At 59.5% G+C, this 18598-nt stretch overlaps 1 protein-coding gene across 2 annotated transcripts in view; it reads right to left on the bottom strand.

Moving 5' to 3' along the window:
- Positions 1–18598, bottom strand: part of UROC1 (urocanate hydratase 1) — a 32032-nt gene that overhangs the window by 1694 nt on the left and 11740 nt on the right. The window contains exons 7-20 of one of the 2 annotated variants that reach the window (XM_089919847.1): positions 18323–18389; positions 18097–18240; positions 16939–17118; positions 16709–16752; positions 15055–15150; positions 14547–14726; positions 13724–13821; positions 13489–13561; positions 12387–12508; positions 11940–12010; positions 9192–9290; positions 7376–7475; positions 4682–4763; positions 166–265 (exon numbers count right to left, since the gene is read on the bottom strand). In XM_089919847.1, the coding sequence (XP_089775973.1) occupies positions 166–265; positions 4682–4763; positions 7376–7475; positions 9192–9290; positions 11940–12010; positions 12387–12508; positions 13489–13561; positions 13724–13821; positions 14547–14726; positions 15055–15150; positions 16709–16752; positions 16939–17118; positions 18097–18240; positions 18323–18389 (1456 nt within the window). The remainder of the gene's footprint in view (positions 1–165; positions 266–4681; positions 4764–7375; positions 7476–9191; positions 9291–11939; positions 12011–12386; positions 12509–13488; positions 13562–13723; positions 13822–14546; positions 14727–15054; positions 15151–16708; positions 16753–16938; positions 17119–18096; positions 18241–18322; positions 18390–18598) is intronic. The other variant, XM_022562536.2, reaches the window with a different exon arrangement.

Genomic DNA, 18598 nt, shown 5'->3' with positions numbered 1-18598 from the left:
GCCCGGGCCCCCTGCGGACACAGGCTGGGCGGGAAAGAGCCCGTCTGAAGAGGCGGGAAACCCTGGCGGTGGCTGGAGGGGAGACACAGGAGCAGCGGGGGCTCCGGACTGTTTTCTGGGAGGGGGGCAGGGCCACTGACAGGGAGGGGCAAGGGGGTCACTCACTCCGTTAGAGACGTCCCAGCTGAGCATCATCTTGGCCTTCTGCTCAGCCTCCTGGGTCCCGTCCAGCACAAGGCCAAATCCCCCGTTGATCACCTCACCCCTGCGAGAGGCAAAAGGTTCCCAGGTCACGCTGGGTCCGACCCTGCGAGGGGCAGGCCTGCTTCGGAAGCGCTGTCTGGGGAAACAGCCCCGCAGCCCGGAGCCTGCCTGTGCCTAACAGCCGAGGGATGCAGGCTGCCCGCTCGTGCTTCCGCGCTCCACCCACAGACCCCAGGCCCCCTTCCGGGCCCCCACGTGTGGCCTCCTTGGGGGGCGGGGCCACCTCTCCCGTGTTTCCACGTGGCTCTCTTCCTGCCGTCCTTCACGCTCGTCCTCCTGTACTCGCATTCGGGGTCCTGATTACTTGATTTGAGGGCCAAGTTCCTTGATGCCCAGCATTTGCTGCACCACCTCCTCTCCCGGCTTTGATGTGCTCTGGGGTCCCTCATGACTTGAGAGCTGTCATTCCAATCTCATCATCCATGTGTGCCAGTGCCCGTCCTCTCCCGCTGTTTGCCCCGCAGTTTCTCCCCATCAGCCACGGAGACTGCGTCCTTCCTGAAGCCCCTGGATCCATCCTCACCCTCCACGTCTTTCTCCAAGGCTTCTGCCCAGCTCACATCCCTGACACTCCAGCCCCTTTCGGTTACACACACAGGAAACGCCCTCAATCTTGTCAGCTCCTGCCAGGTTTTACTGCCAGGCTCAGGTCTCAGATCCTCTGGCCCCTCCGGCCTCACCCCCTTCTCTGCCCAGCTGGACCCTCCCGACAACCTCAGCCGGTTCCCACCAAGAGGGTGAGGACCCTCTGCCCCATCCCACCCAGGGAGCGGAAGCGGAACTCCTGCGCCCGGGCCCACGTCCCAGCAGCCGGCAGCCCTGTGCCCGCGAGCGGGCTCCCAGCACTTCCCGTGGCCCCTGTGGTGGAGGGGGCTCTGCACGGATTCAAGGTCATCACCACTCACTTGTCACAGGCTGGTGCCGGGGATCAGAGGACAAAGCAGGCGGCAGCCACAGTCCTTTGACCAGAGAGGACTTCTGGAGATTCGAACAACATCTTTCGTTTTGGTAGCCCGAAGCCCAGATGGTCAGAGAGCAAAGGTGCTCAGCTCCAGGGGACCTCTGCAAACCCTGCCTGGAGCAGTCCAGGGCCCAGGAAGACAGCAAGAAAGGAGGACCTGTATCCCGGAGCAGTTGCTGCACAGAGAACGGTCCCGTTGAGAAGGACATAAAAGCAGAACCCTATGTCACATGTACCAAGAGTCAGTGCCAGATGTACTAAGGAAGGAAGTACTCAACATTATAAGATGAACAAGAGCACACAACTCAGGAACAGGACCCTGGGAGAGCGACTCAAAGCAAAACAGCAGAGTCTGTAATTCTGGCCCAGCAGCCCGGCAGCCCTGGGTTTCAGGCAGTGATACCGGCCAGGGCTGAAGAGGTTATGCAAACAGGAATCTTCATGCCGGGAACTGTGGCGCCCACAGCGCACACACAGTAACGGTTCATGCTCACAGGAGGGGTGCCTCGGCAGGGCGGGGCCTGTCCTGGCTCCTTCACAAGTGACTGCGGGTGGCTTTGCTGGGAACCCCAGGCAGAGTCACATTCTAGGTGCAGCTGCCTCATAGGTGGGACCATCGAGATGATTCGACGAGTGTCTCTGGAGACACCCGTGCACAGGTCGCGCACCATAGGAGCCTTAGCTGCCACGACTAATCTCCACCGCTAGCCCGCAAAGCATGCTGCTACCGTGACCATTTGTCCAGGAGAAACAAGCTCCTTGGGGATCCCCATGCACAGCCGGGTTCGAGATATGCTCTAGTGAGGAAACAGCATCATTATCCAGATAAAGACAGTGCATTTATTCCTCAAACATGTGAGGCCCCGGGGCTGGACCGGGTGTGAGGACAGAAGGCAGGGACACAAAGACTGAGGGGAAGGCCCAGCACCAGCGGTGAGGCCCAGACCCTCCTTGGAGGGATGGAACCACACAGGCTCTACGCAGCCATCCAACCCGCCGAGACCAGGGACTGACTGCCGCCTCTCCTGCTCTGCGCCCTGTCTAAAAGGAGCAGACGGCAGGGACCGCGGGCAGCCAGCACAGGACAGACCCCAGCACACAGTCAGAGTGGACTGGGCAGAGCAGGGCCCGCAGAGCGACCCAGTGCCGACACTGACCAGCTCAGAAACGGGAAAGCAAACTGAGAGGTATCAGGGTGGCTTGTGACTTAGACACTTGCTTTTCCATACAAGAAAGCAAAAACTATAGCTGGAGACAGAAGGAAGAACAGGCGTGGGACAGATTTCTCCCGCTGATTTTCACAGGAAGGTTTGCAGCAGTATCTGGTGGATTAAATCATGCATGTCTGTGTCTGATGGATTTCCGATGAATCTGAGGCACTTTCCAAAGGAGCCCTCGAGGGCGGCCACGACCGAGGGCCTCGGTGCCAGCGCCTCTCCGGTCGCGCCCTGTCAGAGCCTAGGGGGCAGCCTGGCGGTGAGAGGGGACCCCGCTCTGGGAGCCCCGTGCAGGGTCAGCGGCGAGCATTGTCCCGAGGCCTCGTGTCCTGGACACTTTCTCGGGGGCTCCGTCCTGCCTTCTGCGGTCCTGTCACCAATGTCGCGAATCCAGGGACAACAGATCTGGGTCCAGATCTGGCTCCACCAGCACCTCCGGCCCCCTTCAGAGCTGCTCTTGCACCTGCAGCATGACTCAGCAAACCCAGTGCCAAAATGCCAGGCGCTCCCTCCCGTCCTGGTTTTCTCCAGCCTGTGTCTCTGAAAGGACACGCGATCCGATCACATTTTCCATTCATGAGAGCCACCTGACTGGGCTGCGGTTTGGAATTCCGGCCTCGAAGGGCCCAAGGCCAAGCCAGCCCCCGGGGACGCTCTGGAAGCTGCAGCGTGAAGGACTTGGCTCTGGAGGGCAAGTCCAGGCTTGATCCGGCCAAAACGGGCTCAGAGGTCAGCTCAGAGGTGGCCGGGCCTGGGCAGCTGTCTTCCTCTGCGGGGCCACGGCGCCCCCTGCTGCTCTGAGGAGCCAGGAATACCGCGCAACCAGAGCTCCCCAGGCGACCCCCCGCCCAGAGGCCATGCGCACAGGTGTAGCCCCAGCTGCCTGCTGCCTCAGTTTCCGCATCTATAGATGCATTTCTTTTCCAAGAGTAGGTGAGAGAGGGGATTCAAATGCTTGCCATGCGGTCCACTTGCAATAAACGTTAGTTACTCATTTTTCTCAGCAGCAAATACGACATCACGGTTTATAACAAAGACGTATTTGGTCTTTGCCCACTGTTCCTGGCACGGAGCTCCCCAAACCCTTGGAATTTCCTCTGCTGCGAGGGATGAAGGTGTCGTTCCTTATGTTAATGAGCTGACTCTGGGAAACCACCCAAGGATGGAGCTGGATGCCAGTGGAGCCACCGATCAGAGGCCTGAAACGTGGGTCCCAGCCCCTGACCTGCCGGGAGGGCAGGGGGGCTGGAGGCGGAATCAGTCACCAGTGGCCGTGATGTAGTCAATCACGGACGCGTAAGGAACCCTCCACAGAAACCCCAAAGGAGCGGGTTCAGAGAGCGTCCAGGCTGGGGAGCCAGAACACTTCCACGTGCTGCCGTGCCCGGCCCCAGCCCCACAGGGACCCTTTGGGTCCTCAACTTGTGTATCTCCTCATCTGGCTATGGATTCACATCCTTTGATATCTTTTGTAATAAATCAGAAATCCAGTGAATAAATGGGTTCCCTGCGTTCTGTGAGCTGCTCTAGCAAACCAGTGGAACCCGAGGAAGTGGCTGCAGGGACCTCTGATCTGCAGCTGGTGGGTCGGAAGCATTGGTAATACTGTAGACATGTGACTGCAGTCAGGGGGTGGGGTGGTGGACAGCCCTGTGGGACTGAGCCCTCAGCCGTGGGATCTGACGTTATCTCTGTGCTGACAGTGTTGGAACTGAGTGGAACTACAGGACACGCAGCTGGTGTCAGAAAACCCCCTCGGGTTGGAACTGGGTGCAGAATTATAGGGACGTCCCCACGAGGGAACTGCATCTGTCGCCCAGAAGGGAGCCTCCCAGAATCCCTAGCTCCCTCGCGGCGTGGGCTGGAAACAGGCCTGGCTGGGCAGAGAGGGGCCAGGACCCAGGGAGCCCAGAACCCAGGTCCCCGCCTCCCAGCCCAGCCCCTGACGGAGTGAAAGGACGAGGCCAGGAGGGTGCTGAGCATTCCCTGGAAAACATCTGTGAAAGCAGCATGAAAACGACAGGAAAGGGTGATTTACGGCGTCCACGGCAGGCCTTGGTGTCCCACGCGACGGGTGAGACCCCAAAGGTGGGGTGTTGGGCAAGGCCCCCATTTCCAGCTCACACGAGGAGCCCTCGGTAGCGGGAGCTCCAGGAAGCAGGCCCAGGACCCTGGAGGAGACCCCCGAGCCTTCCAAAGGAGCCCCAGCTGCACCACCGGCGCCCAGAAACCTCCTTACCAGCCGACACCCCCGCCGTTGTGCAGGGCAACCCAGGTGGCTCCCCGGAATGCACCTCCCACGAAGTTCTGCACGGCCATGTCTGTGGAAACAGAGCCCCGTCAGCGCCCGAGGAAGGCAGCCAGGCCGGGCCAGGGTCTGAGGGACGGATGGGAACAAGGCAGGGCAACTGCAGGAACAGCAGAAATTTGTATTTTCAGAACCAAGCAAAGCAGGACAATGAACAAGTGCCCGACGAGCACTGTCGCCCCCTGCTGTCTTCTCTCCGGTGCCAAGTGGCAGGTACAGCGCCCCAGAGGCACGGAGGACAAAGGAATTCAAAGGGATGTGGTGGCAGTGTTAGCTCAGATGACCAAGAGCGCCAGTCCCACCCTTAGAGTGAACATGCTAAATTGGGGGGCAAACTGCAAATTACCAACTGTCGTCGGCCCATCAGAGGCCCGAGGTCCCAGGGCGGCCAACTACCCGGAACTCTGTGGGGAGGCAGGCACCTGCCCAGAAATGGAACCCGTGCCTCACTCGTGTCTAAGGACTCGCTGAATGACAAGCCTCAGCTTGCCTGAGACCGAGGCCCCTGGGGACACGGATGGAAGGGGTCGGCACCTTCCGGCGGGCTCTTCCTCCAAACCCCCACTTGTGCCCACAGAGAAGAGGAGGGGGTCCTGGGAATACTTTCGTCCTAGTGCAGGGCTATGAGATGCAAGAAAAGCAGCTCTAGGACCTGGAAAAGGCCAGGGAGCAGATTCTCCCCTGCAGCGTCCTGAGACGTCACAGCCCTGCCTGCACCTCGACTTAAGCCCCGAGAAACTGACTTCAGACTTTAGACCTTCAGAACTGTGAGGGAACACATTTGTGCTGTTTCCAGCCTCCAAGTTTGTGGTATGTTGTTACCATGGCCAAAGGATACGAATGTAAACCACATTAATATCAGAGAACTTCAGAGCCAGCAGTATTATCAGGGATAAATAGGGACATCACAGGATGATAGAGGTCAATTCTCCAAGAAGAGACAGTAAACCTAAACAAGGGCACACCTAACAACACAACTCTAAAACACACGTGGCAGGGCTTCCCTGGTGGCGCAGTGGTTGAGAGAGAGTCCGCCCGCCGATGCAGGGGACGTGGGTTCGTGCCCTGGTCCAGGAAGATCCCACATGCCGCGGAGCGGCTGGGCCCGTGAGCCATGGCCGCTGAGCCTGCGCGTCCGGAGCCTGTGCTCCGCAACGGGAGAGGCCACAGCAGTGAGAGGCCCGCGTACCGCAAAATTAAAAAAAAAAAAGAAAACACATGGCAAAGTGGATGAGAACTGAAAAGAGAACAGACAAATCCACAAACAGAGTCAGGAACTTCATCACCCATCTGTCAGTAATTTATGGAACAAGTCAGCAGAAAGTCAGTAAGGACCTAGACAACAGGAACAGCATCACCAACTGACGTGACCTAATTGACATTTAAAGAACAAGCCCCCAAGTAACCGCAGAAGACACCTTCTTCCCGCGTGCCCCAAGATGGACCAATACAACCCTTAACAAATTTAAAAGAACAGAATGAATACACAGCTCTCAGACTATAATGGAATTAAATCAAAAGTCAGTAACAGAAAGATATCAGAAAAATCTCCCCAAACTTGAAAATTTAAAAAGATACTTCTCAATCACTCATGGGTCCAAGAGAATGTCTCAAAAGAAATTTAAAATATTTTGAACTGAATGATAATAAAAATATATTATGTAAAAATTTGTGCGATGCAGCTAAAGCAGTGTTTAGAGGGAAATTCAAATTCACTTTTATTAGAAAAGAAAAAAGTTTAAAATCAGTAACCTCAGCTTCCACCTCATGAAACCAGAGAAAAAAAACCAAATTAAACCCAAACTAAATAGGAAGAAGGTCATACTAAAGAGTAGAGTAGAAATCAATGAATTTGGAAGCAGAAAAGCAATTTAAAAAATCATTTAAACTAAAAGCTTCTTGAGAATCTCAAAAAAAATGATAAACTTCTAGCCAGACTCATAAAGGAAAAAGAAAGAAGACACAGGGACTTCCCTAGCGGTCCAGTGGTTGGGGCTCCATGCATCCACTGCAGGGGGCATGGGTTCAATCCCTGGTCGGGGAACTAAGATCCCTCAAGCCCCACAGCAGCCAAAGAAAAGAAAGAAAGAAGCCACAAATGACCAACATCAGGAATAACACAGTGGACCCCACAGACATGAAAAAGATAATGAAGGAATACGATTCTATACGCATAAATTCCATAACTTAGACGAAGTGGACCAAATCCCTCAGAACAAAGTGATGTGGGTGGTGTTCCTGACCGTCCACCTCCTTCCCTTGGGATCCCGTCCATAATGGGAGGAGCTGCAGGTGCTGGGAACCAGAAGGCCACCCAGGACCGGAACGCAAAGCTCTGGGGCGACAGTAACAATCACGGTGGCTGCAGCAGCAGCAGTCCCTCCCTGAACGCGGCCCAGGTGCACCCGGGTCTCGGGCATCCACCTAGCTGGGCCACCTGGCACCCGCCCTGGTTTACAACTGAGCCTGCATCCCAGGACCCCTCCCTCCGTCCTGGGCTGGTCACCCCGTGCCATGCCTCTCAGAGGCCAGCACCTTTCTTGCAACACCACAACCGACTGAATGAATCACTTGATCGTTAAATAAAATCCAACAGAGAAAAAGTTTGTTTGTTGTGCTCCTCACCCGCACAGAAGGCAGAGCCGTCACAAATGTTGGAGGTCTCCCTAAACGGGCTGTCTGTGCCGCTTACGTCGTGGTGGTCCCGGCTCAGGACCACCGGTGCCTGCAGTGTGGGAGGACACAAGAGGTTAGCTACCAGTGTCCGCTGCCCAGCACAGGGCAGAGGTCAAGGGGCAGGGCACACCCGATGCCCTTCAGATTCCCCTGAAAAGCAGACCTTTGGCGGGAGGAAGCACAGGGTTTCTGTTGCCCCCATGGCTGCTCAGAGACGTGCTCTCCAGGTGCTGGGTCCGAGTCTCCTCAACCCCACCCACACTGTCACCACACCCACTTTATAGAGGAAAACTGAGGCCCGGAGAGGACAGGACACCTCCCCGATGCCACAGGGCTGTAAGGGACAGTCTGGTGTTTCGACGGTACTAGAGGTACCGGGATTTCACGGCTTCAGCGTCCGAGGAGCTGCCCTGCCCTTGAACAGGCCAAGTATGCTCCCCCTCTTCACCTCTGCCATGAACCACCTGTGCAGTATTCCGGCACCTTCTGGATACTCAGGCCTCCGCTCTGCGTCTGCAAGGCAGCAGGCCATCCTGACCCCTGTCGCCCCACATGTCACCTCATTCACTTTATTCACAGAGCTCGGTACCACTGAGATCCCCTGAACTGATACCTTTGCCTGCATGTCCAAGTGTCCCTCCACCAGCACCAGGCAGGACCCTGTCTACCTTGTCTTCTGCACGGCAGTGTTGCAGCAAGGCTGGCACCAGGGGACGCTTAGTAAGGAGTTGCGGGGAGGGAAGGAGAGACGGGGGAGGAGGGAGGGAGGTGGGAGGAGGGAGGGGGAGGAAGGAGGGAGGGAAGGGGGAGGGGAGGGAAGGGGGAGGGGGAGGGAAGGGGAGGGGAGGGAGGGAGGGGGAGGGAGGGAAGGGGGAGGGGAGGGGAGGGGAGGGAGGGGAGGGAGGGGGAGGGAAGGAGGGAGGGGAGGGAGGGGGAGGGAAGGAGGGAGGGGAGGGAAGGAGGGAGGGGGAGGGAGGGAAGGGGAGGGGGAGGGGGAGGGGAGGGGGAGGGGAGGGAAGGGGAGGGAAGGGGAGGGGAGGGAGGGAGGGAGGGAAGGAGGGAGGGGAGGGAAGGAGGGAGGGGAGGAGGGAGGGAAGGAGGGAGGGGAGGGAAGGAGGGAGGTGGGAGGAGGGAGGGGGAGGTGGGAGGAGGGAGGGGGAGGTGGGAGGGAGGGAAGGGGGAGGGGAGGGAAGGGGGAGGGGGGAGGGAGGGGGAGGGAGGGGGAGGGAGGGAAGGGGAGGGGAGGGAAGGGGGAGGGGAGGGAAGGGGGAGGGGGGAGGAGGGGGAGGGAGGGGAGGGAGGGAAGGGGGAGGGGAGGGAAGGGGGAGGGGGGAGGGAGGGGGAGGGAGGGGGAGGGAGGGAAGGGGGAGGGGGAGGGAAGGGGGAGGGAAGGAGGGAGGGAGGAAGGACTAAGGCTGTCTCTGCCCTGCCAGCACTGTAGCACCATAGCAGGAAGTGCGCATGCACCGAGCGAGGTGGGCAGGGCTGACCAGGAGGGAAATGGGGAAAAGCAGGGAAGGCTGTCATGGTTTGAAAGGGACAATTTAACAAAGCCACATGAAACACGCGTGGGAAAGCCACGTTTTGAGGTTACAGGAGACTCTTTTCTGATAAGAGATTCAGAGAGGGCCCCTGACTGCCCAAAGTCACACAGCAGGGACCGAGTTGTCAGAGCCTGAGTTTGAGGACGGGCCTCCTCCCTCCCGGGCCTGGGCTGGCCTGGTCAGGAGGCAGGGGAGCCCCACCCAAGCACAGGACAGCCCACCTTGATCTTCCCACGGGCGATGGCTTGGTTGAAGGCCACAGCGATGGCCACACGGCCTTTCTGGTCCGAGTACAGGATCCTGGCCTGGGAGCCCACCACCTGCGGAGAGAAGGGTGAGAGCTGACTGACGCGGGGGATGCTCGGGAGACATGGCCACCAGCAGTCAGACGGTCACCTCCAGGGAGGAAAGAGGCGGCTCTAGAGTCCAGCACTCACGTCCTGCCCTGCGTGTCCACGTGCAGTCTGGGCCCCCAGATGTCCCTCCTGACCCATCCCCACAGGGTTAACCCCAGGGGCCTCCAGGACCCCGACTCGCCTGTCTCCGGGGATATCACCTCCTGTGGGCGTCACCCTGCTCGACCCTTCCCACCAGAGTAACCTCAGCACCCCACGAGGCGGTTCTGACGTGTCTGCCTTGCTCCGGCTTGGCACCCAGAATCTCCTTAGTGCGTCTGTGAGGAAGACGCTGCTGTGCTCATCACAGGCCCCGTCCCACAGGTGAGGAAGCAGGCCGGGGAGGCTGAGCCCCTGTGCACCGCCACCAGGATGCAGCCCCGTTGGAGCTGGGGGGCACTCACTGCGGGAAACAAAGGCTCCCGAAAATGAACCGTTGTTCATGTTGGCGTTGTTACTGCTAGCACAGCAGTCATCGTTAGCACAGTGGCTCTCAGCCGGGTGACCTCTGGGGATGACTGTGGACATTTGGGTGCTGCTGGCATGGGTAGGGACGCTGCTAGACTATGGTCTCCGTGACCAAGAATATCCAGCCCCCAGGCGCTCGAAGAGGTAGTAGCGCCCATGTTCATAGCAGCATCATTCACAGTAGCCAAGAGGGAGAAGCAACCCAGTGTCCATGGCCGGTGATGGATAGACAAGGTGTGGTCCATACACACAGGGAACATGATTCAGCTTAAAAAGGAAGGAAATCCTGACATGTGACAACGTGGATGAACCTTGAGGACATCGTGCTCACTGAAATAAGCCAGACACAAAAGGAGAGGGGAGGGGAGAGGGAGCTAGTGTCTGACGGGGACAGAGCTTCAGCTGGGGAAGATGAGAAAGTTCTGGAGATGACGGTGGTGATGGTTGTACAACAGTGTATGTGCTTAATGCCACTGAGTTGTACTTTCAAAATGGGTCAAATGGTAAATTTTATGTTATGTATATTTACCACAATCAAAAAAAATTCACCTGGCCCCAAATGTCAGCAGTGCCGAGGCTGAGAAACCCTGGACTCTCCAAAGGGGGTGCAGGTGTTTCCCTCAGCCGCCCAGGGATGAGGTGAAGCACGGCGGGGCGGGGGGGGGGGGGGGCGTCCACAGGAGGCCCGCGCACGCCAGCCTTTCAGTCAGCCTGTGGCTTCCTCAGCCTCCCGCTTTCCACCCAAAGGCCTTGGTTTATTTGCGCCAGCTGCCTCAAATCCTTTTTGGAAAAACTGTACCGTAAACCAGCATGGCAGCCTTTCAGATTTCCCGGATCCAGAAATCAGAAAATGGGAGGAACTGACCCAGGACTGCCAGCTTTGTCAAGAGTGTACATTAAAAGAAACAATTAAAATGTTAAAAGGACAACCTTCTGTGATCACCAACTTTCATGAGAGATGAGGGAGGGAGGGAGGGAGTGGGGGAGGGGGGAGGGCAACCTGAAACAAGGGGGAAAGACACAATGTCCAAGTAACTTTAACTCAAACACAAAGAGAGGGTCTTGCTCGCAGGCTTGGGGTGGCATCCAGCTGGCCGCCCACACGCCCTCAGCCCCGCAACCCTGCCGGCCCCTTCTCGGTGGTCGTGCCCCTCCTCTCCGGGCCTCCCTGGACTGGCCCCCCATCTCCACCTCTTGCCCCACCCTCCCAGGCCCAGGCCCTCAAGTCCAACAGCGACGGCCGTGGGCATCTCAGGCTCCAGGTAGTTGGCATGAAGGGTTTTGTGGAGAAATGCATTTGTGACCGCTGGGCCAGGAGGCGGCGGCAGCCTGGGTGGACAGGGCTGGACCAGGAAGCCCAGGAGAGGGGCCTCAGAGCTCGGGGGAGGCCTGGCTGAAGCCCAGGTCAAGGACCCACTGGTCCAGACGTGGTGGCGGCATTCGGCCATCAGGGTCTGTGGTCAAAGGCCTGTGACCCACACGCTCATTTCTCACTTTGCCCTGGTGCATCCAGTTGTCTGTCTCCTCAGGCCTGTGCACTGGCTGACCCCTCTGCTTCCCCCACTGTCACTCCCCCCACCCAGCCCCCAACCCCACTTAGACCTGAACCCACAAGTCAGCTCCTCAGAGACACCCTTCTGACGGGTCCGTGTAAACCAGTCCCCACCTCGAGTCATCCGACTCGTGGTCACGCTCAGTCACAGAAACGCCCGTCCCCCCAGCCCTGGCCCCGCAGAGCGTCAGAGGGCCTGCTCCAAGCCCCACACCACAGCTAGGGGGCACGCGCCGCCTCCAGCATCTCCACCGCGCAGATAGGACGGGAGGCTCAGAGAGGCCAAGCCACTCACCCCAGGTCACACAGCGGAGAAGCCGGGAGACCTGGCTCCAGGGCCCAGCAGGGGAGTGAGGGGAGGAAAGACCTGCCTGACCCTGGTTGCTGCCCCCGAGCCCAGGTCCCCTTCTGAAAGGTCCTGGGCTTCTCTGCCCACTGGCCCCTGGGTGAGGTGGCCAGTGGGGACATCACCTAATTGGCCCAGGTGGCAAGCAGCACCTCACCCCGGGCACGGTCCAGCTGCCCACCCTGCCCCCGCCAGGCTGAGCCCTCACCAGCCGGTGCTGGGAGGCCTCCCGGATCCAGCGGATGTTGTCCACGTACTGCTGCTCCACAGCCGGATTCACTGCAGGGAGAGGGGAAAGGGTGTCACAGGCACCGGCAGCCCCTGCCCCACGGTGGGGGGCGGCACAGACCCTCCCTCGCGAAGGCTGCAGGGCAGAGGCACCTGTCTGTGTCCACAGACGGACCCACAGATGGCCTGGAGCAGCTGTGACACGGAGACGCAGAGGGGCCTGGACACGGGGGAACGGAGCAGATGGACACAGGGGCAGCTACAGGGAGGCAGAATACCATCAACAGGCACCACCCGAGGATGTGCCCTGTGCCCACGGGGCCAGGCAGGGGACCACATGTCCAGGCTGCCCAGCACCGCCAGGCAGGTGTCTATTGGAGCCTCTGGGGGTCACCCGTGCGCCAGCATCTCCAACCAACAGCCTCACCTCCACCAGCAATGGCCTCCTCCAGCACTGACATGGCCAGCTGATCCGTGACCACCAGGTCCTGCGGGTCCCCGGATGTGCACACCCAGCGGAAAGGCCCAAATCCCTGGGAGAATATGTCCCTGCAAGGGCAAAAGGCTCGTCAGCTGGGGGCTTCCAGGCTGGCTGCACCCCCTGGCTGGGGTCACCATGGTCCATGGTCGGCGAGGCCGCAGGTGCTCCAGAACTGAGGAGGTAAGGGCTATGCGCCAGGCGGGTGGTTCGTGGGGGCCTGTGTGGTGAGTGGGCGTCGGTCCACAACTGTTGCCGGAAGCCCCCAAGCCACGAACTGGACGGTAACTTCCCCCACCCCCCTCTGTCCCCTCGGTGTCCTTTCCCCCAGCTCCCCTCTCAGAGCTGTACCATCTCTGGCTGCAGGAGCAGGGAGCTGGGACACAGACAAGCAGAAATTCCTTAAATTGCTGTTGGAGACAACCTGAAAACCAGGCAACTGAAACTAAATATTGGGACAAACAGTAAACTTAAAGCCAAATCTGCTTTAAGTGGGCTGACCTTCCGAGGGGACTCCAGGCAGAGGAATGCAGGGGCCTCCCTGGGCTCCCTCCCACTGCCCCCTGGGGACACCCCAGTGGCCCTGGCCCAACTCTGGCCCCTCCCCTCCCACAGTGAACCTCAGAAGGACGCGGGCCTCTCTCACCCCCCGGGGGTCCCCTCCGGTGCAGATCCGGGGCTGCTGCCCACCCCACCCGACCCAGCGGCTCAGGCCCGAACTCCACCCTGTCCTCTCCCTCCGGCCGCTCCCTGGTCCCTGCTTGTTCCGGCCCACGTGGCCAGGAAAGCACACGGGCTGCAGGGATCAGGCCCTCCGCCGCCCACTCGTGGCTCAGGCGTGGCCGATCCTGTTCTCTCCCTGAGGCCCTGCACAGGGTCTCTCGTTTTCAGCTCCTTTCCCCCTGCATTTTGGGGTGGAAAGCCCGTGACCCGGTGCCATGACCACTTGTGGCCGAATGTAGGCCTCAGCACGTGGCCTGAGCAGTGGGGAGAGGAGGAGATCTTCAGACCTGCATGTCTACGACAGACGCTGGAAGGGCCCATTACTCACCCCATAATGTGCTGGACGTACGAGGGGTAGCGGAACTCCGTCCTGTTGGCGCCCGTCTTCCCCACGTCAGCCCCTGTGCGCGGAGACCCAGCATCACCTGGAGAAACCGAGGCCCAGCGAGACCAAGGCCCTGGCAGGGCCAGCTTCCAGAAGGGACACGTGGAGCCAACCCGCGGGCCACACTGCCCCGCCCACGAGGCCTGCAGAGAGGGGACCCCCCTCCCTTCTCTCTCACCTGCTCTCTGGGCCTCCAGGAGGAAGGCGTTGCCATAGTCCCAAAAGAAGAAGTTCTCCTGGGCCAGCCTGTTGATGGCCGAGACGTGCCTCCTCAGGCTGCGAGAGGTGCGGTCAGTGGTCAGCTCAGCACCGCCCGCCAGGGCTGTAACCACAGCCGAACCCCACGAGCCCCACCTCCCTGCTGACTCTTCCCCCAGCTGACCCCACCCCTCCTGGCTCCACCCCCTGCTGACCCCACCCCTGACTGGCTCCACCCTCCTGGCTCCACCCCTGATGACCCCACCCCTCCTGGCTCCACCCCAGGCTCCACCCACCTGACCCCACCCCTCGTGGCTCCACCCCTTTCTGGCTCCTCCCCCAGCACCTCCTTCCTGGAAGCCCCGGTCCCTGCCGGCTCCTCAGGTCCCCCTACCCTTCAGGACCCTGCAGGCAGCCCCTAAGCTAGCGCCTATGGGTCGGGTCGTCAGCCAGCCAGCCCAGCGCCGGGACCAGACTCAGTGCTGAACAAGCAACTGCCTCTTGCAGAAACGCCTCAGGCTCCCCTCCACCAGCACCTGCTCAGCACTCACACGTGCTGGAAGCTGCCCCCAGTGTTTTGCAAATGTCACCCCAGTCTGTTCCCAGCATACCCACAGGCCAGGGAGCCCATGACTCCGTGTGACAGAGGAAGAGACAGAGGCCCAGAGAGGTTAAGGGTCTTGCCCGAGGCCACACAGCTGCCCCAGGAGAACTGGGCAGAGGCCAGAGCCTCCCAGTCCAAAGTTCCTGCAGGCCATGTGTGCCCCCATCCCTCCCCCAAGCAGCCCTGGGACCTGCATCACCTTTCCTGGACCAGGGCTTTGAAGGCAGCAGGGTCGGAGGCCATGAGGCTCTGGGCCTCTGCGAAGCCCAGCTGCACGGGGTAGTAGCCACCGTTGAACGGGTTGTGGCAGGACGTCTGGTCTGACCCCAGGTCCACCAAAAGCTCCCCCGTCATGTCCAGTTCACGGACCAGGCGCTCCCTGGGGAGACTCAGGTGGTCAGGGCAGGCAGTGCTGGGGCCCGAGCTCAGGGTCCAGCCAGAGGGGCACGCAGCGTTTCCCAGCCCACACGCCCAGTCGCCAGGCATGGAGGCTCATCCTGCTTTCCCTCTGGAAAGATCCCTGGCGGGAGGGCTGCCTGGCTGGGCAAAGGCTGCCGTGAGCTCGGCCAGGATCCGGGCCATGAAGGTTGGGAGCAGAGCCTCAAGCTGACACTGGAAGCCTTGTGTCCCGGGAGCACCTGGCCCGGGACCTTGGCTGGGGGGGGGCTCACCCGGTGTCCCCAAGGCTGCCAACTCCCCCCACTTACCAAAGATCCACCACGTTGCCATGGTAACCAAGGCTGAGGGCCTCCTTCCTCTTCCTCGCTTCCCTGGAAGGGGCAAGGACAGGACAGATGGCCCCATCGCACCTGCCCATGGCTACCCACCCCCAACACACAAGCCCCAAGCTGGTGGGGATGCAGAAGGCCCAGGAGGCACCCAAAGTACCACGTGTGAGCGCAGGCCTGAGATGCAGGGACCCATGAGGTGTGTCTTTTGAGGACCCAGGCCTGAGGGGAACAGCAGACTTGAATGCCCTCGGGAGGACTGGCTGGCAAAGGTGACAATCCCTCCCCGCCCCAAGGTGTAGAATTCGATTAGTAGAATTAGGGTTGTTGCTGCGAGGACTCTAAAAGGGATCTTTGCAGAACTCACTCAAGGCGATCCTTAAGTTGCAGATGTCACTAAAGATGACTCTAAACCTTATTTGCGGGACTTCCCTGGTGGCACAGTGGTTAAGAATCCACCTGCCAATGTGGGTGACAGGGGTTCGAGCCCTGGCCAGGAAGATCCTACATGCCGCGGAGCAGCTAAGCCCGTGCACCACAACTACTGAGCCTGTGCTCTAGAGCCCACGAGCCACAACTACTGAGCCCGTGAGCCACAACTACTGAACCCGTGAGCCACAACTACTGAGCCCGTGAGCCACAACTACTGAGCCTGTGCTCTAGAGCCCGCGAGCCACAATTACTAAAGCCTGCGCGCCTAGAGCCCATGCTCCGCAACGAGAAAAGCCACTGCAATGAGAAGCCCATGCACCGCAACGAAGAGTAGCCCCCACTCGCTGCAACTAGAGAAAGCCCGCGCACAGCAACAAAGGCCCGATGCAGCCAAAATAATAATAAGTAAATAAACAAACATTATTTGGAAAAATAAAAGGACAAAAAATGAAAGTATATTTGGGGGAAATAGATTTGAATACATGAAAACCCCACAGACATGGGAGGGTCGCCATTCCCATCTCTGCATCTCCGCAGCTCAGGGAGCAGAAATGTGACCAGACGGCTGCTTAAGGCATTTGTTACACTGACTTGGACTGTGTGTGTGTTCATGCGTGTGACCGCAGAATTAAGGACCCAAACTGTGTGTGACAAGAGGGAGCCGGCATATGGAAGAGGGATATTTAGAGATGACAGAAATGTCCCAGTGGTTGAAAGTGTGTGTGAGCATGCGAGTCTGTATGTGTGGGTGTGCGAGTGGGCACGTGTGTTCCAGTTGCACCCACAGGATCGGACCCAGATCAGGTGAGACCCTTCATGCCACACTAGGAGGTTGGAACTTCTCCTGTGATTAATGGAGAGTTTTCTGCCAGTTTTCAAAGATCTATGTCCAAAAAGTATCCAGTCTTGGTAATGGGAATATTTCTCACACTCTGTGTGTCTTTGAACATTTTTACATAAGCCCCCTGGAGACCTTGGGCGAGTCTAATTGCAGCAGGTGGAGCCCCCTGTGCGGAGGCGAACTCTCCACATGGGGCTCAGTTCTGCAGAGCAAATTCGTTGAGAGGATGCTTCAAAAAGGGTACCTGATCAGCGGCCTCCAGGGCAGCCCTGCCCCGTCCCCACTGAGATAGCTGAGGAGACAGCACGCAGCGGGGAGGGGCCCAGCGCCACAGGACCAGCCGTGGCCCCCTTGGGGAGGAGGACGGGCCTTGCGGAACCTGACGGGGTCCTGTTGAGGAGAAGCTCCACCTCCCAGGGGTTGAGCAGATCCAAGCAGCCCCTACTGTGTGCCAGGCTCTGGGCTGGGCACTGAGGCGCCACGGGGAGAAACGCAAGACATGCGCTTTGCAAAACTGTGGCCGAGCGTCGGGGTCACCGAGAAAACTACTGAAGTCTGTTAGACCACGTGTATGGGCACCACGGATGCACACGGGCTTCCCCCACGCGCGCGGAAGGGACCAGCGAGAAGCAGAAATTTAGAAGGTCCCGGCCCGGTCTCCCCCCGAGCCGGACACTGTACCTGAGTCTTTCAATGCAGCGGTCCAAGCTGTCGGTCACTTCCATCAGCCAGCCTTGCTTGTGGCGTTTCATGAGGGCCGCTCCATCCACCTGGGACCACGAGGCACGGGTGTAGATCACCCCCTTTCCCAACAGGGCCAGGCAGACCCTACGAGCTGCTGTCAGTACTGATTCCCCCTCCTGCCTCGCATCAACAAACCTGGATTTCGCTCCGGGTGATGCTGTGCTCGGCCCCAGGGGAGGAATCACACCCTACCTAATCACAACTGCCCTCCCACCGCTTCCAGCCTCCCTTGCGGATCAGAACGTCCGTCTGATCCCATACTGACTGATGAGGTAAAAGAAGGAGTTTCTAAGGCATTATTTTCCTGCTAAAATAGAGTCAGCCATAGCTGGCACTTCTCCTTTGCCCTGCCTTGAATGTAGATGGGATGGCTGGGGCTGGGGCAGCCACTTGTGTGTGCACAAGGGAAGCCCAAGAGAATCTAGAGATGTTGACCCTGACATTGAGCTGCTGAGCCAATGCCAGCCCTGCTGGTTACGTGAGAAAAATAAAACCCTCTTTGTGTAAGCTGCTCTCGTTGGGTTTTCTGTCACCTGCAGCCAAGTGGGCTCCTAACAAGTACACCTGTGCGTGCCATCAGCCAAGTGCAGATCCCACAACTGCGTGCCCCCATGCTTTCCTCCCGGCCGCCCCTCCTCTTCCGCTCCCTTCCCCTCTTCCTGCCGGAGGAACTCAGAGCCAGAGGGAAGGTTCCTGCGCTCTCCCCGGCTCTCCCCCCACCGACCAGCCGACCACTCTGTCCGATATCGGGGAGCCTGGCTCACTTATTCACAGGCTGCACTCCAGGGCCCCAGGGCAAGGGAAGCCAGGCCTCAGGGTGGCGGCTTCACGGCCGAGTGTAGGCAGGCACTGGCCCTGGCAGGTGATGGGCACTTGGAAGGCAGGGGCGTTCGCTGCCCTGGGGACCCAGGCTGGGAGGCTTGCGGGGTGAGGGCGAGAGAAGAGGGGGCAGATGGGGATGGGGGGCTCTGGAGGGGGGCGGGGAGACGCTCCCGCCAGCTCACCTCTGCAATCACGCCGATGCACCCCACGATGACGGCGGCTTTGGCCTGAGCCCCGCTCATCCCGCCGAGCCCGGAGGTGACAAAGACCTTCCCGGCCAGGTCCTGGACGCCCAGGTACCGCCGCCCGGCATTCAGCACGGTGAGCTGCAGGGCGAGGACTCGGGTTCACAATCCACGCCAGTTTGTCCACCCCCAGGCCCGTGGGCAGGTGTGGCCCGTCTCTCACCACCGTGCCGTGGACGATGCCTTGGGGACCAATGTAGCAGTAACTACCCGCCGTCATCTGGCCGTACCTGCCCACAGAGGGGGAAGCGGGGTGAGCCGGGGCCTGGCGCCCCACTTCACAGGGCCAGAAACGCACTGTCGTCACCCCAAGTGCAGCATTACCTTCTCCTTCAGAGACGAAAGAAAGCTACAGAAAAGGCCACGCTCCCCCATGTCTGGTCCCCCTTGGACCTTTCACAGACAGGTTTCATTCTCTTAAAAACTGTAGTAAAATCAC

Source organism: Delphinapterus leucas, chromosome 10 (genome assembly GCF_059928025.1).
Source record: "Delphinapterus leucas isolate spDelLeu-1000000601 "Yukka" chromosome 10, BTC_Dleu_Yukka2, whole genome shotgun sequence".
Taxonomy (NCBI): Eukaryota; Metazoa; Chordata; class Mammalia; order Artiodactyla; family Monodontidae; genus Delphinapterus; species Delphinapterus leucas.
The sequence above is the reverse complement of the archived record's forward strand: the minus strand, read 5'-3'. Positions and strand labels throughout refer to the sequence as shown.